We start from the raw sequence: 25,432 nt of genomic DNA on the forward strand, positions 1-25,432 counted from the left end.
GGGCAGCAGCTGGGTGATACCCGCACAGGCCTGTGTGTACACACACGTGTGCAGTGGAAATTATGTAGGCACTTGGAGTTCAATGAACAATGTGATCACAGAGTCAGATTTCTGTTGCTAACAAGTCATGTTTGTTAACTGATCAGACTGGAGGAATATCTCAAGGAATTCCAATACACACCAAGAAGACATAAACAGAAGCAGTAAGTGTGTTAAGTACCATAGTGGTTCAGGACAGCAATTTTTCTTTTCTAATGGATCTTCATGCATGACTATGTAAATTTTATAAATTTTAATAGCTGATAGATTGCTACTTAATACTCAATAATATTTTCTCTTTGATACAACTCAACTCCAGTTTCAAGAAATGAGCTGCAAGGAATTGTTAGAGAATTGGAATTCCTAAACTCAGCTTTGCTTCTTCTTTATCTTAGGGAAAGTAGCCTGAAGGAAGGAATTCCTTGAACGGTGGAATTAGCTGAGCTTTGGCAGTTATTATCCATGTGCCAGGTTTTAATGCATATTGTGCAAGATGAGCCAGTAAAGTCACCAAGGGCCCATGGTCCTTGATCACTATCCAGTCCCCAGTAGCTACCATAATGCATTCTCTTGTGACATTTTAATACTTGTATGGAAACTTCAGAATCAAAGATCTGATGTTTCCAACTATGAAGTTAAAAAGAGAAAAGAACTTTACACATCTTATGATACATAATTTTATTTACACAACTGAAATTATTTCCTTAGTCACCTTGATTACAAAAGCAAGTTAACATGGTATGGTTTAATAACTTTTCATAAATGGATTTTACAAATTTTAATAGCTGACAGATTGCTACTTAATACTTGGTAATACTTAATACTTAGTAACTTCTGTATATATGTATATGAAAATCCCATCTGATAGGACTAACAAGTAGGGGTACTTTTATAATTCAGGAATAGACAGACAACTGGTTATTAGTCAAATGTTAATTCCCCATCATCTGTTTGGACTCACAGTTCTTATCCCATGAGAACAAACCTGCTGTAACAATTCACACTTACTATGTAGGCATTTTTATTTTTAATAATTTGAGAGTTTATACTTATTTCTGCATTTACTAAAACTATCACTAAGCACATCAGAAAACCAAAAGTTTGCCACTACTACAGATATTTGTAAAGGAAGTTCTCACAGTCTATCTGAAAAATGGCCCAAATTAAAGCCATGTTACATGTCCAAATAAGCATTTTCCAACTCTAGATGTGTGAGTACACATGTGTACTCACAAATACCATAAGGCTCTATCACATACTTATCCAAGCCTTCTTGGCCACAAAGTGCCATAATTTTACTGTGTTTGTGAAATGCCTACAAAATACAGTATTTTACCGAGACTATTTAAAAGTCCTATCACAGTGCTTTAAGTCTGAAGACCAGGCAGTGTTTTGGTAATGCGACCCTTTCCTGTGAAGTGACAGTGCTGGGACAGCCAAAAGAGCTGCTGGGACTTCCCAAGAGCCACCCCCACAAATCTAGAGGAGTGCTGAGTGTCTGTGACCACAAACTAGTGGTGGAGAATGACAAGAAGCTTATGTATGAGTCATGGTCAGAACTGAAGAAACCAAAATGTCTTGTTATAGCAGCATTAAATGACAAACACAGGAAGAGCCCATCCATGTGCCTTTTCACATGAACTCTATAAGAGCCAAAACATTGTCTTCACATCAGAATTGTAACAGAGGTGTAGCAGTCCTTGGTTTCCTGTCAATGCTACTTTTAACACACTGTACCTTTAGGAGTGGGTGGATAAGATACCAAATAAAATGTGCACAAGCTCCACCTACTCCTAATGCAGAAGATGAGGTGCTGATTTTTGACAGTGGGGTGCACTGCAGGATGGCGGTATTCACAGCAAAAGACCTCTGCTGTCAGCAATCCTGGGACTGAGGACACTCCACTCACTCCATGCTCTCTTTCTTCATCCCGTTCTGGTCCATGAATAGTGGTCGCCCAGTGAGGACAGTGTAGTAAGCCCAGTGGGGACAAATATGTCTGGTGAGCCCTTTTCCTCAAGCCGCCATGTACACAGCAAAGACGGCATCAAATTTCTCCATTGTGCTAAATCTAAGAATCATTTTAATCATGATAAAAACTAAATATCTTCCTAAAAAAAGGCTACATGATTTTTAAAAACCATTCTCAGGATTTCAAATGTTGAGCCGAGGCCTGTCCTGAGGTTCCCCTTTCCCCTACATCCCTGGTGGAGCTTTGATGCCACCACCCAGGCTCCACCTGCCTTTCATTTTGAACAAAGGTCATTTTGGCCAGTTTTTTAAGACTGCCTTTTTTGGTGTGTGTGCTTCATGTTTAAACCTTGTTGCATTGTTTGGGCAACCAGAAAAATCAAACAGTTCGGGTACAATTTCTTATACAAGGTAGCAAGTGGCAGACCCACACATATGAACACAGAGTACATGGTGGTTAATGATGGACACAGACCAACAGAGGCACTGCCTGGTGCCAAAGAGAAAGGAATATTTAACCACTAAGACTCAGAACATTCTTCCAGTGGGGCATGTCTGTTAGGAGGGGAAATCCCCAACTATTGGAAGTAAAACCACTTTGGAAATCAGTTACAATATACTACTGAAAATGAGTCTGCCACCTAGAAACTGACCTTAGCTTGGCCAGTGTGATGTACACAAAAAGGGGCCGGTGGGCTTTCCATTGTCAGCATATTTCTTCCCCTCCTGATTCCGTTACCTTTCACAAAGAAATGTTAACTATCAAACGTGTCCATTAATTTTGCCGCTGAGGGTGAAACCATCCAGTTAGCATATACACTATCATTTGCATATCTTGGAAACCCAGTGTTAGTGCCATCGGCTCTCGTGAGTGGTACAGGACTCTCTCCAGGCCAGTTCGGGTCTGACATGCCTAAAAATGAAAACAGATAATTTGTTCTGCACTGAAGAACCCAAACTTCATGTGCAGACAGTAAGGCCTTGGCAAAACTCCCTTTGATGTTCAAACCAAACTCGTGTTTTCTGTGCCAATTACAGTAACAGTTTTGAGTTCCAGGTTTCCAAAACACTGTTCTACTTAGGGGAAATATCACGTGCTCTCTTGGTAAATGTAATTTAATAGACACTATCAATTTTGACTTTTATGAGATTCAGACTCTCAAATCTGATGCATATTTGTTGAACTGCTTAACTTTTTTCCTGAAGCAGCATAAAGCATCAGCACATTGCTACATTAAATGGCTTACTGCAGTGGGAACATTCCATAAAAACATTCTGTAAAGCAAAGGGGCCTATTCATCTGTCATCCCAGCCTATAATGGAGGAGAAGAGTTTCCCCATGGAGGGTGCACGCAGGCCACCCCACAGTATTGTCAGCACACATGGCATGTATGTAGTGCCAGACCCAAAGCCAGTGAGGACTCCATGAGTTCGGTAGCATGCAGGAGGAACAATCTCAACTTGAGAAATGCTTGAAACTCCAAGATTTCAAAATGGTCAATGATGAAGTTAGAAAGCAGAAAAAAATTTCAAGTATTTAATCCAAGACAATAGAAGGAGTTTTGGCAAGAACCATATTTACTGTCCATCGCAAGGCCACAGCACCACAGACTACATTCTTTCAAAAGCAGTGGCTCCAGTGTTTAGCACTGGCTTTGTAAGTGACAACGGTTGTGATGGGGAAGGGGGAATGCGAAGGATGTGAAAACAGCAGTCTGGTATGCCTGCCCAGGGCCTGCTTGGCTCCAGCTGTTCACTGCCCTTGATGGTGGACACATGGCTGGGAGTGGGGACTTGGGAAGCCTCATGGAGGCACTCACCAGCCCAGGAGGAACCTGGGGGTCCCTTGGCTGTGCAGGCCGGGGATGCCATCTGCTCACTTCTAATTTAAATCTTCCCCCAGATCAGGTAAATTTATCCAAGTAACTAAATCAGAAGTACTGTGTCTTGCTTCCCACCCTGGAAGTCACTTATTCATCATTTTCTCAATGTCCCCTGAGAATTCTGCCCTGAAGTGTTTCTTCTCTATCATATTAAGTTGCTGGGCAGTATGGTAATGACACTTATTTTCACATCCTTTTAGAAAGACATAGTTGCAAAAATGCCTGAATATAAACTGGATGCAAAGTCAGACATTTACAAAGAAAAAGGTTCAGAGTGGACTTTGGTTTCATTCAGATCGGAAACACTCTTAAAAAGCATTACAGAGAGTAAAGATAGTGCAGAAGGGAACAACGTTGCTAGAATCTAGTAAATGCATGTGAAATTCTACCATAGAGTTTGTTTTCAATCCATGTGGAAGGGAGGGTGCGAGAGAGGGGAGCATTATTACAGTCCACCAGGGGTGTCTCCTCTTCTGAGAGGCCATCATCATAAAGCAATGAATCGGATGGGGTGGATGCAGCAAGGTCCAAGTAGTCCTGGAAGAGAAAAATGGCCTGTCACCCCCACCCTGGGCCACTTCTGGAAACACCCCAGTACTCTGGATGCCAGGGCAGAGGCATTGTCTGCAACTCCCTCTGCACTCGACCTTTCTTTAAGACCTAAGCCCCTCACCCAGGAGGCAGGCACTGAGCCCTAGGCTCCTATCTTTCCTGGACCTGGGTGTTATCTATTCTGCCTCTCTCCCCATGGAAAGTCATTTCCTAGAAACAAATGTGTTCTCTCAGCACTGTACCTCCAGGGCCTATAGGGCAGCAGGTGCCATACAGCCTGGTCTGCCACATCCAGCCATGTCCAGCCTACCTCTGAGTGGAGGGTTGGGGAACCAGTTTAGTTATAAACTGGGAGAGGCCCTGGGACAGCTCACTGTGGCCACATTACTCAGGCTGAAGCAACACATACCAAGAAGCAGCTTCAATCTGATGGATGCTTTTCAGCTTCCCTCCAGGGGCCTCTGCCATCTAGAATATCATATCAAGGCTTAGAAATCTGACATATGTCACTGATATTGGTTTTACATGGGATGCTACTACAGGCTTCAGCTCCCAAGCACAATGTGCCCCAGTTACTTATACTGTCCTACTTAAACAAGTGCAGAGGGTTCCAGCATTTTCCTATATGTTTCTTAGCACTGTTCTAGGAAGGCCAGCTCTTTTGGTATCAGCAACTACCTCTGTTTAGGACAATCCTGTACTCACAGAAATCAGAGATTTGCCCAAGTAATAACAATGTTAAGTTTTGTTAGGGCAGGCCTAGGTTGTGTACCCTACTAAATTTGAAAATGACTTTCAGTAAATCTACCAGTGTGAAGATGAAACTTCTATGTAAGCAGTGTAAGAGTAGGCTGGCCTAGTCTTGCTTATTTGCAGATAAGATAGAATATAGTACATAATAGTCACTCAATAAATATCGACCCAAAATTTTGGTGACTTTCTCATTTACTTACAGAATTATAAACTGAAGACGTGCAGGCTGATGCTGGACCCCCAGGCAAGTTTCCTTTGGCCCACACTGGGCTTTGGGAAATTTAAATGAGTTGTTAACAATAAAAACTGGCAGATGTAACATAAACCTTTTCCTTTTTTTCTCTTTTGGTGCAGTGCTGGGATTGAAGCCAGGGTCTTATATGTCCTGTGCCCTTTTTATCTTAAGACAAGATTTTGCTAAGTTGTCCAGTTTGACCTCAAACTTGTGATACTCTTGACTCAGGCTCCCAAGGAGATAGGAGTACAGATGTGCACCACTATACCCACCTTGAACATAAACCTTTTAAAATTCAAAAGATTGAAAGCCTATTTCTGTAGACCACACATGGTGACAGCAAGGGGTCCTTTAGAAAGGCTGGCTGGAGTGGTCCTGTGTGTCACAGTCCCCACCATTCCCTAGTTACTGCCCACCCCCAGAGCCAGACACCTCAGGGTGTAGGCATATAGGATGCCTGCTTCAATTCTACTTTCTCTTATTTCATTACAGCAAAGGACGGTTTGGAATATTCTCCTTGTATGCCTGTCTCTGGGGAGCTCTTCCTAAGTGACAAGCTAAGAATCATGTATTTTTCAAGATGAAAAGATGCTCAAGGGGCCTGGCTTGAGAAGCAGGCTCAATCTGCTGTCTACCTTTGATACACAGCATGACTCTCTCCCTCTGGCCAGCACTAGTGTGGTCTTACCCTGGGAACTCAGAGAGCCTAAATCCAGTGCTCTAGGGGTGAGGCTGGAATCCCCTCCACCTCTGCCTGAGGGAAACAGCTCTGAGACTCACTCTGCTCTTGACCATCATCTTCTCCAAGTCTTTGCTGATGTCAGCAAACACTGGCCTCTTGTCCGGTTCTTGCTTCCAGCACTGCAGCATCAGACGGTACCTGAAGGGAAGAGTAGACAGGTAGTGATGACCCAGCAAGGCCAGGTCTCACCAGGACCACCCAGCAGGGCCACCACATCCAGCATGATACCTCTGGGGGGCTCTGTACCCAGACCTCACCAATGTTTATGCATTGTTAATATCTTTGAGCCTCACTGAGAACTCAGGGGCTTAGGGCACCAGGCACTGTGGTCTAGCATATCTTACAAAGACACTGACAGATAGTGAACCAGATGTTGCATCTACTATGGTAGCTGAGTAGGAAGTGCTAATCCTTAAAACTCTTATGAAGAATAAACCAACTAAGGGATTTAGGTGTGGAAAGGAACAAAACTTTTGGCAATCAAACACATCTTTGTCTTGCACCTTTCCTGCTTTCCCAGAAAACTGCACATAGCCACAGGGCTCTGAAGCTATGATACGGGTATGTACTTGGGAGGCTGACTGAAAGCCAGGGCATTCAGGGAGGGAGTACCTCCTAGCCCTGGCATGGTTCACCTTGCCCCAAGTTGGGCAGACTGTGACAGGAGTGGACCAACTCATCTTTGCCACTGGATGGTCCTCTCTCATCTGTTTTCCACCAGGATTCTTGGAACTGGTACAAAGAATCATGATTCTAGTGCCCTAGGGCAGCCCCTGCCTGACTCTGCCTCCACCTGGGACTCTCCAACACATGCTCCTCCTCAAGCAACCTGCAGGATGCTTTAAGCTCACACTATAGTGGTCCCTGCTCCTATTCATTCTTAAAAGTTCCCAAAAGCCCATTAGCTCCCAGTGGGGCCAGGGGTTCCCGTATCTGCCCCACAACCAAGGCTGCCTCTCTAACCTCGTCCTGTCACTCCCACTACCCAGATTTCCTAGGGTTGATGGCCCAGGGCTGTTCAGGAGTGGAGAGGAAATGGGTGATGGTGTCTCCTCCCATCCAAAGCCCAGTGTGCTCGTGTCAGAGGACAGCTGTAAACCCTGCTCACATCTCTTCACTGCAGTTGTCTGGCCTCTCCATCCGGTGGCCTGTCTTCAGAAGGTTGAAGAGCCGCTCAGGAGGAATCCCAGGGTAGGGGTTTCCCCCCAGGGTCACGATCTCCCACAGTAGGACCCCGAAGGACCACCTGTGGTGAGCAAGTGACCAGTGAGTGTCTTCATCTGGGCATCCTTGTTAGAACCCAGACGTACATTCCCCCAGCAGCTGCTGACCCCATCAACCCCAGTGCCAGAATGGCCCAATGTGCACAGATTTCAGCCTGGGTCTAGCTGCACAGATGGATGCAGCATGGAAGTGGGAAAGGACTGCCTGCTTGGCACCCAACCCCAGGGATGCTGACATCCTCACACAAGCCATTGCCATGGAAGAGCTACAAGGGCGACATTCCTTTCACCATTTCTGTGTGTCAGGAAATTTTCATAAAGTCTTAGAGGAGAAAAATGTTATAGAAAAATATTAAACTGTTAGTGAAAACTTACTATGAAGTGGGAATAAAAATATCACAAAATAGCATACATCACATGAGCCCACTTATAAAAAGTATATACACCTACACCACCAAAGATGCTGGATGGCCAAGCCTGTGATGCCAGCAGGAGTGACTAGGGTAGTTTGGTCCAAGTAACTTTAATCTTCCCATTGTATTTGTCTTTGAATTTTTCAATTCAACTTACATAATCAGGAATCTATTGTTTAAAACTGCTTAAGAATGGCATTTTCACAGCCATGTTATTCAAGATCTGCATATTTATGGATTGCAGAACACTTTAGAAGCAAGCATGTTATGTTTTTAGAATCAATCATGTTTCATCCAACCTGAAAGAACAAATTTTAGCTCCTACCTTTGAGCAGTTTGAGATACACCAGCCCAAAAACTCATGTAAAGAGATCTCCAAGTGGAAGCTCCCCCCAAGTCCCTCTTATGGGTGGGGGAACAGCTCAGGGTATTCTGCCTGAATTGACCTTGCCACAGATCCACAGGAGGGGAACTGTTTGGCCACATTTGGCCAGAGATGAGGAGGGAGGTGTGGAAAAGGTGAATGGAGGGAGAAAGGTTTTTGACCAACTGCTCCCATTCCACTGGTTTTCATAACTGGTACCTGGGCCTGACCAATTGTTGAATGAATATGTTAAAATCCCTCAGCTCAGGGGTCATTGTAGATGGCTGGTATTGCAGCCAGCCTGTTCCCTGGCCAAATTGAGCAGATGGGCGTTGTGGCCTCTGTAACCCCCACCCCAGAATGGCAATATCCACACTTACACATCACTTTGGGTGGTGTAGATATGATCAAAAAGGGACTCAATTGCCATCCATTTGACAGGAATCCGGCCCTAAAGAGGAGGTGGAAGAAAGGCAATAATGTTACTCTGAAGCTTTAGAAACCAAGGGTGGAAGAAGAGGTCAGTCATGTCCCTTGAGTTACAGCTCTGGAGGGAGTCCTGAGTACCAAGACCTAAGTATAGGATTAACAATGCACAGCACAGCCTCAAAGGAGCTGGAGGTCCAGCCTGAATTTCCTGAGCTTTGCGAGATGGGGGCAGGAATTAGGCAGCTGCCCACAGCCACATAGGGTGATTTGTCATGCACCACATCTCTGCTAAGGAAAAAACCCAAGGAAGCAACAATGTGAGGGCTTTGGGAAGTCCTGGATGGGGCAAACAGAGGGCCAAGAATTCTCCAGCAAGATATGTCCTGATGTTCTCAAGGCACATGTGCTTGAAAAACTAACCCTGTCTTAGGGACTTCTTCTCCCCCCCCCCCTTTTCTTTCTCCCTGCTGGGAATAGAACCCAGGGCCTTGCAGATATTAGGCAAGTGCTTTACCACTGAGCTATATCCCAGCTCTATCTTGGGGACTTCTGGTAGCAACCAACTCTAAAGGCTCTTCTGAAGAAGATTTAAGGGAAGAAATCTGTTCATGGCTCTTGAGGCTGAATTTTCCCTCTTCCCAGGGCCCTTTTGGCATCTCTGAACAAGTCTCTCTCACATCTCCCATGACAGGAAACCAATCTTTTACAATGCAACTTGAGGAATAGTTTTTCAATGGGTAAGTCTTTTTCTTTCTTTCTTTCTTTCTTTCTTTTCTTTCTTTCTTTCTTTTTTCTTTTTCTTTTTTTTTTTTTTTGAGATGGGCTCTTGCTATATTGCCCAGGCTGGTCTTGAACCTGTGGGCTTAAGTGATCCTTCTGAGTAGCTGGAACTATAGGTATGTACCATCTATAAGTCTTGAGAACAAATTAATTTTAAAAATGCATGCCTTGGATTTTAACCCAACATTTGCTATAATTTCTTTTTCTTGAACATATTCTTTAGGACTTATGTACTTAATGAAGCATGACCGTGTTCTCAACCATGCTGACTGCAGAGTCCTGGCAGCCTGTGCTCTCAGATGGCTGCAATGACTCTTGTGGGTGATGCCTTGTCCAATCCACTCCATAGAGGACACAAGGCCTCCAGAAGTATCCATGTGTCAACAGGAAGGCTGTCACACTATCCCTGGTGCGGGGAGCAGCCCCTTCCACTTCCCTTTAGCAGTTCTGAGATATGCTGTCACAATGGAAACCTCAGAAGACAAACATGGTCCTCACAATAAGTGGCAACACAAACTGCTTCTGACCCTGTAGAGTAAAACTGAACCGTAAAAAGTTGCATTTTGTGTGCTTTTTTTCTTCTTCTTTGAGTGGGGTTCTCTCTAAATGCCTAGTCAATGGGACCCTTGAACTTGCCTCACCTGGGCCATCACTGGAAAGATTTGGGAGTAAGAAACAAAACTAAGAGGGTCGAGGTAACTGCCAAAGGAACAGGACAATGCTGGGAAATCAGATGTCCCACATTTTTTTGTAGGCTTGGAGGAAGTTCCCAAGAACCCTAAACTGGACTCCATCTTTCAGGAACTCCCTGTACTTCCAAGCTCACCCAGCCCAAAGGTCCCAGGCCTCTATGGGAGACCCTCCTTGTGAAGCATTCCATTCCTTTCTGCATACAATGATTGCCAAGCTTCTGTTTATTTCATTTCACCTTTCTTTAAGCAAAGAGATAAAGTTATACAGATGGTAGATGGTAGCCTTTTATTCTGTAGAATCAAGAGGGATAACTTTGGAGAGGGGGATTGTTATTTTTACAGAATTAATTAGTTAACTTTAGAAAGTGACGATTAATGGCTACAAAAGTCATGAAGGGACCTCAGGAAGAGAAGGATCAGACACAGTAAGAGCCTGAATGGGGTCTCTGAGGGAAGATTTGGGATTGAAGTCTAGAAAAAGTTCAGTAATCTAAAAGTCTGTTTCATCTTTTCTAGATGTTCTATGGGCACATCCCACTCTGTGACACCCAGCAGTACCACATGTCTCCCTCCGCAGCTAACCCTACCCCTAATCCAGGGTTGCTAGATAGGACAAACAATTACCTTGCTTCTCTTCACGTAAGAATCCTCTTCATAAACATCTCGAGACAGCCCAAAATCTGAAATCTTCATCTTCCGGCCCTCAGCAACCAGGATATTTCTGGCTGCCAAGTCCCGATGGACAAGCTGTGAGGAAAAAAACATCAGGAACCCCCAGGCCAGGATCTGTAGAGATCCTGGTGGGCTAGAGCAACAGTGTAGATGGCACACACCTTCATCTCAGCCAGATATTGCATGCCCCTTGAGATCTGCCAGGCGAAGGAGATGAGGTCACCCATGGTCAGTGCCCGCTCATCCGGGTGGTCCAAAGAGCTGGAATTGCGGCTGCCTCCACTGCCCATGTAGCCGGGCCCCACTTTGCGGCTGTCTCGGAGGAAACCCCGCAGGGAGCCATACTTGGCATATTCCACAATGAGAAGGAGTGGCCCTGGGGGCAGAGAGAGGCACCTGTGGGCATGTAAAGCTATGCCAGCTCTGGGCTTCTGGGAGTGCAGGCATAGGGAAAGGCTGTAGGCCACTATCAGCAAGTGGGTTCAGGCATAGTACTGTTCTAGGCAGTGAGCAGTTGAGGCTCTGTGGGTTGTGAGGACCTGGAAGACCCAATTCACTCTTGACTCACTTTCCATTGGCTTCAGGATGCCAGTGTAGGCACCACCACCCCCCCTCAAAATACTGTGAGAGCTTCTTCAAGCTTCCTGAGACAGATGTCCACTGTGCTCATCCCTGCCCTAGGAGAAACCCCTCCCTGATACTAAGATTTTATGCCTTTCTAAATCTTTGGTCCTGTACAACACCAGCTAGGGAGCACTGGTTGAGGCAGTCTTGTGCAAGTCTGATAGCTCTGCCTTGGCTGTACGTGGCTCTACTCCCAGGTCATCTCCCTATTCCCACCTGCCCTCAGTGGCTCCCAGGGCTGCAGTCCTGTCCTAGGCCCACCCCTGAGCTGTGATGATACTGAGCTGGGTTCCTGCTGCCTTTTACCTGTTGTTCCCTGTTCTCTTCACATGACCTCTGCTAGAACCCCAGGGCAGCACAGTTGGCTTGGAAAACCAGCAGATGGGGTGGTATACTGTGTCCTTCTCTGAGACAGTGCTAACGTTCCTGCTATGCAGGGCTACTATTAGAGTTTACCAGGAGGTCATGGCACACCTAGTATCCTGTAGGTTTCCAGCATGAACTGTCCATTCTAGAGCTCCCTGCCCTGGGTGCTCAGCTTGGAACAGGTGCTGACAACTGGGATGTCATATTGGAGATCTCTGAGCAGCCCCAGCAGGCCCAGGAAGTGCTACAGGTGGGAGCCCTTTTGACAGAAAGTGCCTGCTAAGTCAGTGGACATAGCCAGACCCAAGCTCCAGGCTAGAGATGGAGCCAGAAGCCCAAGATTCCAAAGGGCAAATGGGACAGGGAAGGAGAGGACAGAAAAGGGGAGAAGAGGGAGAATGGAACCACCTGGAGTTCCTGTCCTATGCCCAGCAGTTGCTTATTGAGCCTTACCATCCTGGCTGCAGGCCCCATAGAGCTTGATGACATGTGGGTGGTTGACCTGCTTTAGGAGGTTGAATTCAGACAGCAGGTCCCGCAGCTCACTTGGGGAGGCATTCTCTGAAATGTAGCACAAACAGCATGTTGCACATGGGTCCTCCTGGAAGCTCCTTGTGTGGCCAGTGGGGAACAAATTATCATCTCCCTCACAGAGTAGCACCCAGATGCTCAAGGCTCCCCACAGCCAATAGGGACTTCATGTGCCCCAGGCAATAAGAACCCAGGGAGAAAGCTCCCATGTAAGCTAGACCTTTCTGCAGAAAGTTTGTCAGGGCTGGGCTGTGTAAGTGGCATCATGTCCCTATAGTTATAGTCTTTAGAAGACAGTGGCTTGCAGAAAACCCTCTTCCTTAATCCTTCTGGAAAGAGGACTCTCAATGTTCCTAAACACCAGAAAGGTGAGGCTAGGCTTCCTCTCCTGTCTGAGACATGGGCCTGGAGCCCTACAGGAATATTGGGATTTCCAATGTGCCTGAACACACATGTGTTTTTGGAGCTCACACTGGGCTAGTTGCCACAGAAAACCAATGTGGACACACCTGAGTAAGGCAGGTTAGCTTTTCGCTGCATATCAGGACATCTGGCCTGGGCCTTCTGAATGCTTGCCACACTCCCCTGTGACAGCTTAACTGTACTTGGCACACTGTGCAGATGACCAGATTTTACAGAAAGGCCTGCTAAGCACATACATTCCAGGGGTGACCAGAGCTATGCTCAGGCTACGATCAGGTACCTAGGAGTGGAGGAACTGGTAGAGTCAGAAGCTATGGCTAAAATATGTCACACTACTTTCTCTGTCCCACATTTGTCTGGAGAGGAGGAAGAGCTGAAAGATAGGACTTTAGAACTCCTCTCCTTGGACTAGATTTGGGTGGGTTAGGACTGTGCTGGGCTGCACTAAGACTACAAGGATCTAACTGTGCTCTTTCACAGGATCTGGGTTTGAACCTAGTGTGAGGGTCTAGGGAACTATTTAGAAACACCTTATGCTATGTAGTCCACCCAGTGCAGCCACAGCCTCTGCCCAGAGTCCTGCCTGTATTGTGCAGGAAGGTGGACATGCCCATCAAGAACCAAACTCAAGGAATGACTGGTCATAAGTCTATAGGGGTTGCTGGGATTTTGGGCCAATCCTTATAAGGGATCTCTTCACCATGACTCTAGCAGACACTTAGCTGAGAGAAATGAATGTGCTGGATTTGGGTAGGGGCAACTGTCAGCTGAAAAACAAGGAGCTTTTTGACCCATTGAGTCCTAAGTTTTCAATTCTGCAAATATTTCAATGAAACTGACATATAGGTGCATTAAAATAGGTTGTAAATCATAATCTAGAGCGTACACATATGATATTACTTGATACTATAACCATTATAACATAATTATATTATTTTTATATAATTATATATTATATTTAAATTTTTATAGGTGCTCTATATCTGGGATGATAGGATAAAATGAGTTAGTTTTTTAAACCCCAGGCTCTTCATGGACAACAGTGCAGAAATAGCATCCTTAGCACCTTCTAAGAAGAAATCCTTACTCTGCTTCCCTAGGACCACTGGCCATGTACCCAGCTAGCATATGTCTGTGGGAGATGCCCAGATTGTGGCTGCTCCTTAACAGCAATGGGAAGGGCCCCACACACCCTGGTGACTCCAGTATGTGCCTATGCAGGTGCCTAGATGAGTACCTTTCAGCATCTTCACAGCCACAGTGGTGTACCCTGCTCTGCCCTTCAGACGGAATGCCGTTGCCTTGACTACTTTTCCAAATTCGCCTTCTCCCAGGGTTTTTCCAAGAACCAAGTTCTTCCGAGGGAATTCCCACTTTGGATCCTCCTACATTGAGGTTGAGGGTGGGACAGAAGAAAAGGAGAGAAATGTGTGAAGGAACAGGAAAGGATGAAGGCAAGGCCATCAAGGAGCGCCCCCCCCCCCCGCCCCCGCCATGGAAAAGGGCAAGCATGTGAAGAACTGGTCATCATCTAAACTAGGATTAATGATATGTGCTCCATTAAAAAAGAAGCCCATGGCCAGGTTCTGAGTGCCCTTCCATGGTGGGTTTCCTCAAGTAGGGGTCTGAACTCAATGCCAGTCTACTGAATATGCCTGAACCACTCAGGACTCAAGTCCCTGTTTCTCAAGTTAGTCCTGAGACTGCCTGGCACCCATGAATACTTATGCCGACTGCAGCTCAGGCTCTGTTCTTCCTGATCCCCCTGAGGTTCCCAGAGGACCAAATGGGCATCCATGGCTGAGGCCACCTGCTAGCCCAGAACCCTCAACTATAATGGAAACATCCAGGGCAACTTCCCTGTGTGGTTGTCCCAACAACAACAACAAAAAGGTGCCACTGAGCTCCTTGGGAAACCTCTAACCTGAAGCATGGAAGCAGATGCTCCTCTCATAGGCCCATCTTGCATACATGGGATCACCACATCCCCCACTTAATCTGTGTCTGGAATGCCATCCTCTATGCCCTCCCAACCAAGTCCCAATTATGATTTCTCTGGACACCTTCCCAGATCCAGCTGTGCCCCAGGTACTTGAATTGTGATGGGGATAAAGCCTGTCAGGAACCCTTTTCCACTGTGCTGGCACCAGGCATGTGTCACTCCTTGTACAAGTCTCTTTGAAGCTCATAATGGCTCTGCTAGGTTCCCCCATCCACAAAGATGGTTCAGTAGAATCTATTACTTTAGTTCCGGAGTCACCCTCTCTGATATCTGCATAGGCATGTGCAGGTGGCCTCCTCTCAACAGCATAGAGCTCCTGGGCTATCTTGGTCTTATCTTACATTCCCCAAGAACCCATAGACAAATCCAGTACCCAGCCAGCACAGCCTTTCTGTGCAGCCTAACCCCACACTGAGTTTGTGGAGGATTCTGATGGCTCATCCAGAGCCCTGCTGAAGGGCCAAGATGCTGCTGGAGATGGGAATTACAGTCTAGGAGGGTCCAGAGGGAGAGAGCAGGAACCACATCTGTGGTCCTGACTCTGATCAAGGACTGGGTGTTGCCAAACATGCCCCAGGGCTGAGGCCCCAGGCAAAGCCACTCCTAGTAATCCCAACTGTCTTCTAGCCTGAAATGGGACCTGCTTGGGCACAAGGGCCACTGGGTACTGGGTACTTTGTATCCTGCAAAGTTGTATACTTCATAATGCTTGCTGCCCAAGCTTCTTGGTTCACTCTGTTCGCATATTCCAGGCCCTCAGAGCACTTTCCTGGGCTACTCCCCAAACCCAGATTGGCTTCTAGCTCCTAGAATACCTGCCAGCAGGATGCCGAAGGGGCAGGCCCACCTGGAAGAAAAGGGCAGAGACTGCATGGCAGGACCAGGGGAGGTTTGGTCAGGATTTAGGGGGGGGTGGGATTCCAGCAGAAGTGGGCTCTGATGCCTGTGGGCTCTGGCTGCCATAGTCCTCCCCACCCTCAGTGCCTTCTTCCTCCACGCCAGCAGACATGCTCTCCTCTGGCTACACCCTGGCTAAGCCCTGGCCCTCCAACACATCTGGCCTGGATGAGATAACACCTCATCAGGCCCACACCTATGACTACTGCTGCCCCAGGCTTTCCAACAGAATGGAAATTATGGCAGAACACAGGCCTCCTGTGCCTGACTCCTACCCATAGGGGCTCCAGCCTCTAAGAAGGCTTGTGGGAACTTCATTACTTGGCCTCCACCTTAGGGCTTCTGTTCATACCTCCCCTACTAGGTGGGGCCCACTCTACCCTCCCTGGGCTCCTCACAACTGACATCCCAGTCTGTCTAAGTTAGTACCCATCAGACTATACCCACAGGATCACCTGTCTCACAGCCAGTCTCCTTCACTGGAAAGCAACTCAGGGCAGGCAGGGGGCCTCCTGGTGGTGATGCGAGGTGTGTGGGCAAGGATGCATGGGGTCACCTATGGGCTGTTTGCAGAGCCCCAAGCTGTGAGATACAGATTAGTAAGGAAATCCCATGTGTCTCTCTCCTTTACACTTTCCCATTGCTCCCAGATCTCTTGGGGACCCTCACCGGGATCTTGAAGGCATCCACAGAGACCTGGTTCTCCACGGAGTCCAGTGAGGGCCGGCGGGCACCAGATGAGGAGTAGCTGACCGGGAAGGCCTGGGCAGGCCGACAGAAGGTCATCTCAGCAGAGGCAATGGATGGTTTGTGGGCATGCTTGTGGTAGCGGTGGATGCAGAAGGTAGAGAGCAGGACTGAGACGATGAAGGAGAAGAGGACAGCTGCTGCGATCACTGTGCGACACAACTCATCACACAATGGGCCTGCAGCAGGGGCACAATGATAAGTTTCCTGTGAGCTGGCCAATGGAACCCACTGAATTCAGGTGCTGCTGTGTATGTGACCCCTACCCTAGTAGGAGGGTAACCTGCTAGTACCCTCCCAGAGAGGAGGGTAAAATAGTCAGAGAGGTTGAGAAACCTGCTGAGGTCATAGCAAAGGCATGTGAGCAACAAGTTTTCCTCTGCTTCAAATATCTTTGGTACTTTTTTTTTCACAAAAAAAAAAGCAGAAGGAGAGGAAAAAAGGATTTAAGGCTTGGGACCTAGGGCCCTGTAATAACTCAGATACCAGGAAATACTATACTGACATCAAAGTTTCCCCCAGTATAGTCATTGCAGCCTCCACCTCCTACCACATCTGCAGCTTCTGAAGGTGTGACTAGATGGTCTGGCTAGGAGGGTTGGTCCCAAGCACAATGTCAGGGCCCAGCAAGAGCCCTACATAGAGACAATCTAGGTAGATAACAAATTATTTGGAGGAAGAACAGCTTTTTTGCCCCATCCTTCATTAGAAAATTTAGGACCAGAAGAACTTTGCAGGGGTCCCTAAGCCTTCTCCAGGGTTGTTTCAATGAGGAAACTGAGACCCAGCGGGTGGAGGAGACTTGTGAGGTTCAACTAGCCTCCCTGTAATCTCCTCATTTTTGGAAACTCACAAGTGCCACTGGAAACCCTCCTTAGGGCTCAGGGAGGGGGAGGGCTCTGAGTAGGGGCCCCAATCCCTTACTCACCCAGGCTGTCCTCTGGCTCACAGAAGCACTTCTTCTTCTCAGGGAAGCAGTTGCAGATGCCATAGCCAGCTTTAATACCCCGGCGCTCCCCTGGCTCATGTCCCCCAACAATGCTGCCCCCTGAGGATACACACACAGTCCATTCAGCCTCTAGGGTAGCCTGCCACCTCTGGGTCCCCAGATTATGAAAGTAGTGTCCTAAGGAAGCAAGCACCCATCCCCACTGGATGTCAGCAAGCAACGGTGTTGTCAGACCCAGCAACGGTAGTAACTTCAGAAGCCCTGCTCACCTGGGCAGGGGTCTTAGACACAATGCTCCCAAGATGATTCTCTGGCCATGGGGGATAGGAGAGGAACCCAGATTGCCCAGGGTCCTTGCTGAGTCCCAGAAAACACTACACATGGTTACTTTTCAGAAGCAGAAAATGGGTACTTAGGTATCCAAAAGGAAAAGTTGGCCCTGAGCAGCCAGCAGGATGTGAGGGCTGTAGCCCTGTGAGTCAGCCAGTGTGACACTGGGAGTCACCAGGATCCCAAGTTTTGTTTAAACGAAATGTTAGAAAGAGGCTTGGCTTGATGAATCATGCTTAGTGAAACTAACAGAGCACACTTTTATCTTTTTTTCTATGCTGGGGATTGAACCCAGGGCTTCATACATGCTAAGCAGGCACTCTACCATTGAGTTACATCCACAATGCAGCTTGCTGTAGCAAACCAATGGATATAGCCACTTTGTGTGCAGGGGAGATTCAAGTCTCTCTACTGCTAGCTGTCCCCATGCACACTGATTAAATACCACCACTGGAGATGAGTGGGCAGCTTACTGAGGCAGTCTTGGGGGCAGATGTTGATATTCCGATTCTCCAGGGCATCACAGTGACCATCAGGGCAAGTCTTGGTGTTGGGGGAACAGGTGGAGAAGTTCCTGGTGATCCCTATGACACGAAACATGGTAGGATGTCACCCCATGTGGAAGAGCCCCACTCCTATCAGACTTCCCCACAGCCTCCTAAGCTGACCCTGCCCCTCTAGGAAGAGGCAAACTGAAGCTTATGCAGAGAAATACTACATAAACCTTAACACCAATGGAAGTATCCCCGAGGAGTGAGGGAGGCAAGGATTCTAAGGGCTGGAAGGGTTGGGCAGTCCTGGGATGGAGATCAGGAAGGCCAGATGAGGCCAGAACCCCCTTAGGTGACACTATGAGTAGGACCTTTGTAGTCACAGGCATACTCAGTGAGGCAAACAATGGTCCCTCCTGCTTGGTGTTATATTCTCCAGCCTGAGACCTCCTGGAAGAGCCATTCTGTTCTTTGCACAACCAAGCCTGGAGGGAATCCAACCCAGGGTTCTAGGATGGCAAAGGCCCTCATGACCGTACCCTCCCCTCTATCCTGGCATTGTGAAGCCATACAAGGGACAAGGTTGTTGGGTCACTGTAGAAGCCAGCAGGGCCTGCAGGACCCTGTATATTCCAACAACCCTAACTCCTGGTAGCCACCAGCACCAGTCTCCTTAAGGTTCCTGGGACCTACCTTTGCCATCACCTTGCCTCCACTCACACCTGCCTGTTGGAGAGCCCAGGCCACCACACTCCTCACACTCAGACCGCCTCTTGTTGACTGCACAGGATAGGGGGCAGCCTTCCTTCTCAGCCACATCTGTGGGGAGCAGACAAGCTGGTCACAGTGGGCCAGCCTGGGCCCAGCATGCAGCCTGTATCCACGGAGAGAGCAGCACAAGACCAGGAAGTTTGGGGTGACCTGAGAGCACTGGGAACAGGATGGGGGATGGGACATGAGGATCACAAATGTAGGCAGCTACTTGGGGGGAGCGGGGAGTAAAGACAGGGGGATGTGAGGAAAACCAGGCAGAGCAAACACCACACAGGATGCCCAGTTACACCTGAGTTTCAGATAAAGGATGAATACCTCTTCTGTGGGATATACTTGAAGGTTTGACTATCAAGAAACCTCACAATGGCTGTTGCACAGAACATATCCAAAAGGCTGTGTCCTTTATCTAACATATGAGAGACCAGAAATGCTTTTTTTTTTTCCAGATCTTTATCATTATGATATTTTCATATCATAATGAGTATATTGGGGGGTAAGAAATTCACTTATACTTCTGTGCACTTTAAACACATAGCATGAAAGTAGGTTTAGATAATATTTTTGGTATACCTGCATTTGACTGCAACTTGCCACAGGGTTAAATGTGGAATTTTCCACTTGTGACATCATGTTGGGGATCAGAAAGTTTTAGATTCTGGAGCATCTCAGATTAGAAACACTTAACCTGTACAAATAAGTTGCTAGTTATTTACCTGAAACTTAAGTTTAAGCAGGATCCTGTCTTTTACCTGGCAGCCCTAAAGAGCACATACAGAATGTGTTGACTGTGGTGAGGAGTGGTGACCATTCACCACACAGTTCCTCTGGGTTAAGTTGGTTCACACTACCCCCACATCGTCCTTCCAGTTAAGTTGTGCAGTATGCACTGCTATTCTCATTGATGGCTCAGGGAAGCCATCAGCAGGTGAGGGAAGTAGGCTCTGCCATCCCTCCATGGCGTGTGGCACTCACATGTCCCCTCCACTGTGAGGAGCAGCGGGGCCTGGGCCTGCTTGCGGGCCTGCCGGTCATTGGCCACCACGGTGTACTGGAGTTCGGCACACTCGGGCCGCTGCAGGGTCTCCGTATCGTTTACGAACAGTGTCCCTGAGGTGTCCTCAGCTGAGGTGACCACCCCCAGGATACTACAGTTGGCGCTGGATGGCTGTAGCTTGTACTGGACATGGATGCCGCTGAATTCCTGGCAGTTTTCCACACAGACTTTCCCAATCTAGGTGAGGGGCACAGGGAACACCTTAGCCAAGCAGCTGGATTGGCCTGAAAATAGCAAGAAAGGCTTCTGGGCAGCTTGAGCCCCCAAATGGTTTCCAGCTTAGCCTTGGAGTATTCATGCCCTCCTCAATGATAAGTCTTCCACTCCCACAGAATCTGCAGACCCAGCCACCTGCCACAACTCTGCCCTGCCCAGGTCTGCTCAGTGCACCAAGTAACTGGCTGCCCCTGGTCCTGGAGCCAGAGGTGAAGATAACGCACCCTACCTCAGTTACCCAACTGCTAGTCACAGTCACAGTACTGCATTTGGATACGACATGACTCTTGACATGACAAATGCAGTGTGACTGCTTGTCCCACATGAGACCAAGGGGCCTCTTTCCCAGGAAACCAGGCTCTGGAGCTGGACAGATAAACTTTTACCTTTTGGCTACTTCAGTTAAGAGTTATGGTGGTAGCAACTTAAAGCCAAGAGCTTCAGAAGTGGTGGAATGGGGCAGGGCCCTGCTTATGGGTGCAGAACCAGCCCTAGAGGTCAGCACTTAGGTCAGAGCAGAAACCAGTGCCTCCAAGCCTCCACTGGATACCACCACAAAACCTGCCTCCTGGGCCACCTTGCTTTCCCCTGCAGAGCAAGTTCACTTCCATCTTCTCATAAGATCCTCAAAGCTGTCCAAAAGATCCCTGACCTCAATTTACTTTTAAAAACTGAGGAGGGGATGAGGAATCACATTGAATCTGATATTGAACTGAGACTGAGGCCCTGTTGTCTCCTAAGTCTGACAGATATAATTGAACCATCTCCAGCAATGCCTGCTCTCTCTCAGCCCCTCTCTGAGATCCCTAGGCCCCTCTGCCTTGTTGCCCCTATCTCTAACCCCTCCTCCATGAAAGTTCTTCAGGTAACAACCAGGCAGGGAGCTTGGATATATCCAAGGGAGAGGTTCCTTGTATGCTGGACCCAAGTGGCTGCCAGGAGCTGATGGGGAACAGAATCACTTGTTGGAACTGGGAAACTACTGGTACAAAAGGAAAGAGCCCTAAACTTGACATTCTAAAAAAGACATAATCACATGTTGCTCCATTAGGAGAAAATATGTTAAGTTATGCATGCTGAAATTGCAAGTAAACTAAAAAAATGCTTAAGAAAAACATTCAAGGAAGAGCAGGATCAAAATGCTCCACACACTGGTGCATATGAAGGGAAAGGATTATTTGTTCCCTCTCCTCATCTTCTTTAACAAATATTTATTACTTTTATCTTTCTACTTCTCTTTATTATTTTCCAATGGCAAATATAAATACAGAGAAATGTTTCCAGCAAATGCTCTTATAGAAAGTAAAAAGCAGAACCATTCCCCTCCTCCTCACCCCAGAAGGGCATCACTGTTAACCACATTCTGCATGCTTGCAAATTTTCAAGAAAAATTTGGTTTTGCACAAATATAGTCATTCCTACAAACCACTTTTTTTAACCTAACAATCCACTAGGGACATCTTTTCCAAGTCAGCATTCATACTTACATTGCTCTTATATTAGCACAAAAATGTTTTAAAGATATAAAGAGGAAAAGGGCAAAAATAGAGGGGTTTAAGGAGCTCCCAACCCTGCTTGCTCCTAGACCTTTTCTGAGTACCCAGACCACTGCCTCCCTTGCCTTGTGTCTGTGGTTCCACCTGAGTAACTCTCACTGGGTAGCTTAGGGAAGGGGAGTCACCCACCCCAAACCTTACCTTTGATCTGCTAAATAAAGAACCCCACCACTGGGGTTTCCCAACACCTTGGCAGACAGTGGGCCACGGGCTCACCTGGGCATAATGGCGGGCCCCCTTGTTTACAGAGAAGGAATAGGTGCTGGGCAGGCGTAGGATGACAGGTAGCACTGACACATTGAAGTGGAGGAGGAGAACACCTGTCCCTGGACCCTGGAAGTCTGAATCATTGACCAGCACAGTGAGCTGCAGGGATCGGTTCTCTGAGATGGAGATGCTCCGGTTGAGAACCAGCTCTGTGAGTAGGGAACATGATGATGACAATCAAGCTGCTTTGGTTTGGGATGGATCCCTAACACCATGGCACAGCACACCTCCTCCCAGACATGCAGCCCTGAACACATGTGTGCAAACAGCTACTTTCATGCATGGTCCCAAACAACATGTCTGATGGTCAGCCCTCAGTTAAAACCAATATTTAAATGTTGGCTATACTACTGAGATGGAAGCCCAAACTTTCTTTGCTATGGTGGCCTGTGTGTGCATGGATGAGAATTTGTGTATGCGTAAAATGTGTGTTGTGTATGTGTGTGTGTGTGTGTGTGGAGTATGTATATGTGTCCTAATTGTTTCATGTATGTACAGGGTGTTATGTATTTTGGTACATATTTTTTGTGTTAATGTGTATGGGGTGAGTGGTTTATGTGTATTTATGCAGTGCTTATACATATGTGCTTTGTATAAAAGGTGTCTGTGTACAGGGCATTGTGTAGTGTGTGTAGATAGGATGTATGCTGTGTTTATATGTAAAGTGTGAGTGATGTGGAGATGTGTGTGGTATATTTGTGCTATGTGTATGTTTTGGTGAGTGCATGGTATATGTATGCAATGCATAGTAGTGTGTGTGGTATGTATACTACATATGCATAGTATGTGTTATGTGTATGGGGTATTGTGTGGTGAGTATATGGGGTATGTGCGTGTGTTGTGTGGTCTCAAGGGAGGTAAGCTCAGCCAGCCCTGAGGCCCTGGGAAGAGCTATGTGCCACCAGCCATCCTTACTATAGTCATGCACAGTTGCCCGCACGAAGCTGCCGTTGGCCTGGACTAAGGTCTCGTTGGGCGAATGCTCCACGCGGAAGATCTGCTGAGCCCAGGGGTCCCCAGGGAGCAGCGTGTTTGTGTACCGCCTTACAAGTTCCCCAGATGCTGGCACCACATCCGCATCAAAGACACGGAGGGTGGCTACCACGGTGCCCTGTGGAGTAAAGAGAGCATCAGTCAGAGTAGGTGTCCTTGGGAGGACATATGACGTGGCACAGCCCACAAATGGACCAGATGAGCGCTGTCAGAGCCAACCCTGTAGACTGACCAACCTGGGTTTTAGTCATCATGGGACCACTTGCCAGCTGGCCTAGTCACTTTCCTTGGGTGACTTTGCCTCAACTGTACAACAGGTGTGAGGCACTTCCTGTAAGGAGGCTCAGATCAGGTGCCCAAGTGCTGTGCTAACAGTTCTCTTCCAGGTCCCCAAAGTGCAGGAGCACCCTCACTCTGCCCTAAGAAAGATGCCTGCCCCCACAACAAGGGTCAGCTCAACATTACAGTGACAGACGGCAGAATGGTACCCAAACTTACGTGTACCCCCAAGTGCTCTCCCCCAAGAATCTTCTGTACACCAGGTTGGAAAGGGCTGTGTATAAATCCACAGAGCACCTTGGAGCTCGTTCACCAAGCTCCCTGTGGTCATCCCAAGGTTGCCCTGCCAAGATCACGTGTTCTTTACCACATGATGAACTTTCCTCTCAGCCCCAACCCATCCCCCCCAAACCTGCACCTGCAGTGCCCAGAGAAGCAGGAAAAGGCAACACAAGGCAAAGGTGGTTCCGGCTTCTCCATTCCATTGCGCCTGCGGATAGGACTGACTGCATTATGGTCTGAGACCCAGCAGGTGGCAGTAGCGCTCCATCACCCCAGGACAGAAAAGGGTGGGGCAGGGATCCGCCTGGGCAATGCAGAAAGATCTCAGCAGGATCTTCAATCCAGTCTTTCCAATACCCAGCTCCTTCCCTTATGCCTTAAAGGCCCTCCTGTGCAAGGGTGGTTACCTATGCACGGGCATGGGGAAGGCCTTCTTGGAAGTGTATCCTCGCCTGGCAAGAAGCCCTGCTGGGGTGCAGAGGCACAGGTGATCAAAAGTGTGCCCCAGACACACTCTGTTTGGTCCACCTGGTCAGACTCCAGCTGGGCACAAAGGGTACCCTGGCTCTCAAGTTGGGACCCAGCGGGCTGCTGGTAGGCAGACAGCCTGACAGAGGGACAAATGAAAGGACAGTCACATGGTTGGATGGCTAAAAGACCAAGGGATAAACTTTGGATGGAGATACAGACAACAAACAGAAAGAATGGGAATGACAGACATGCAGGTGCAAGACAAACACCTCCTTCCGCTTGAATTTGACCACTGCACTGGCGGTGTCCACACCTCCAGGGAAGGTGGGGGCCGAGTCGTCCTCATCATACACGGTCACAGGGAAGGGCACCATCACCTCCTCCTCATGCTTTCCAATGCGCACGGTGCACTGGGCTACCAGATCATATTTCTCCTGCTGCTCACGATCCAGGGCCCAGCGCGTGCTCACCTCTAGGCTGTCCGGAGCACAGCGGAAGGGCAGACTCTCACCTGTACACCAAGCAGACGGGAAGCCCAAGTGACCACCTGGCTGAGCACAGGGTGAACTGCTTTCCTCAGGGTCCCACCCAGAGCAGCTGAATGGGTGGGTGGGTGGGGCATTGCAGTCATTGCCAGAACTCATAGGCATGCTGGTAGTAAGAGGAGTTGGTTCGTGGGAGGGCTGTGTATGCCACCTTCCTGGTTCCATAGGGGCAGGGAGCCCTGTGTCACAAGCCCAGATTTGCAGCGATGTGTGGTTTTGTTTTTTTCTGGCTTTCACTCAGGCTGATGGAGAGGAAGCAGTGTGAGAATCCTTTTCCCTGATTAGACAGGAAAGGCCTGGGATGCACTCACACCATCTTACCCCCAGCTTCCATCTGGAGTAGGTTTGTGTGGGGAGCCTGCAGGTCCAGAGAGCCAGCTCCAGGCCATGGCTCATTTTTAAAAAATATTTAGCAACTTTTAAATTACAGAAATAATATTTGCTCATTTCAGAAAATGAGAAATAGAGCCAATAGTTCTACCACTTGAAAACAAACACAGTGAACATTTGGCATATGATTTGATGTTAATGCACAAATATTTCCCTACTTGTGATTTGCATTCCAGCTCTATACCTCTTGCCTTGTAACTTTAGATGGGTCATTCTGCCTCCCTGCCTCAGTTTTCTCCCCAGCAGATGGGATAAGGCTGCTCCATGCCTGGCACTGCCACAGGCTCTACAGAGACTCCCTGTGTCCCTCAGGGTGCACAGATCTGAAAGTTGCTCCCAGACCTGGACCTACCCTGTTCCCATCAACCTCTGCTCTTCTGCACTCCACATGGATGACACAGGGTCCCACTGTGGTACCCTCCAAGGGGCAAGATCTGTCCCACCTGGCACGGACTCACTTTTGCTCAGGGGCCCTTGCCCCAACCACCTAATTAAAG

General features: G+C 47.8%; 1 protein-coding gene across 2 annotated transcripts in view; it reads right to left on the reverse strand.

The window, feature by feature from the left end:
- Nucleotides 1-702: 702 nt before the first annotated feature.
- Nucleotides 703-25,432, reverse strand: part of Ret (ret proto-oncogene) — a 53,106-nt gene continuing 28,376 nt past the window's right edge. The window contains exons 4-20 of one of the 2 annotated variants that reach the window (XM_046458442.2): nt 24,270-24,511; nt 22,891-23,086; nt 21,925-22,124; nt 19,855-20,113; nt 18,802-18,927; nt 18,091-18,201; nt 17,267-17,386; nt 16,261-16,517; nt 13,930-14,077; nt 12,192-12,299; nt 10,910-11,124; nt 10,701-10,823; nt 8,556-8,626; nt 7,284-7,421; nt 6,214-6,313; nt 4,283-4,430; nt 703-2,923 (exon numbers count right to left, since the gene is read on the reverse strand). In XM_046458442.2, the coding sequence (XP_046314398.1) occupies nt 2,766-2,923; nt 4,283-4,430; nt 6,214-6,313; nt 7,284-7,421; nt 8,556-8,626; nt 10,701-10,823; nt 10,910-11,124; nt 12,192-12,299; nt 13,930-14,077; nt 16,261-16,517; nt 17,267-17,386; nt 18,091-18,201; nt 18,802-18,927; nt 19,855-20,113; nt 21,925-22,124; nt 22,891-23,086; nt 24,270-24,511 (2,720 nt within the window). In that variant the 3' untranslated portion in view covers nt 703-2,765. The remainder of the gene's footprint in view (nt 2,924-4,282; nt 4,431-6,213; nt 6,314-7,283; nt 7,422-8,555; nt 8,627-10,700; nt 10,824-10,909; nt 11,125-12,191; nt 12,300-13,929; nt 14,078-16,260; nt 16,518-17,266; nt 17,387-18,090; nt 18,202-18,801; nt 18,928-19,854; nt 20,114-21,924; nt 22,125-22,890; nt 23,087-24,269; nt 24,512-25,432) is intronic. The other variant, XM_046458443.2, reaches the window with a different exon arrangement.

The sequence above is a fragment of the Marmota monax genome, unplaced genomic scaffold (assembly GCF_021218885.2).
Source record: "Marmota monax isolate L192 unplaced genomic scaffold, Marmota_monax_Labrador192_F-V1.1 WCK01_AAM20220418_F8-fsc00161, whole genome shotgun sequence".
NCBI lineage: Eukaryota > Metazoa > Chordata > Mammalia > Rodentia > Sciuridae > Marmota > Marmota monax.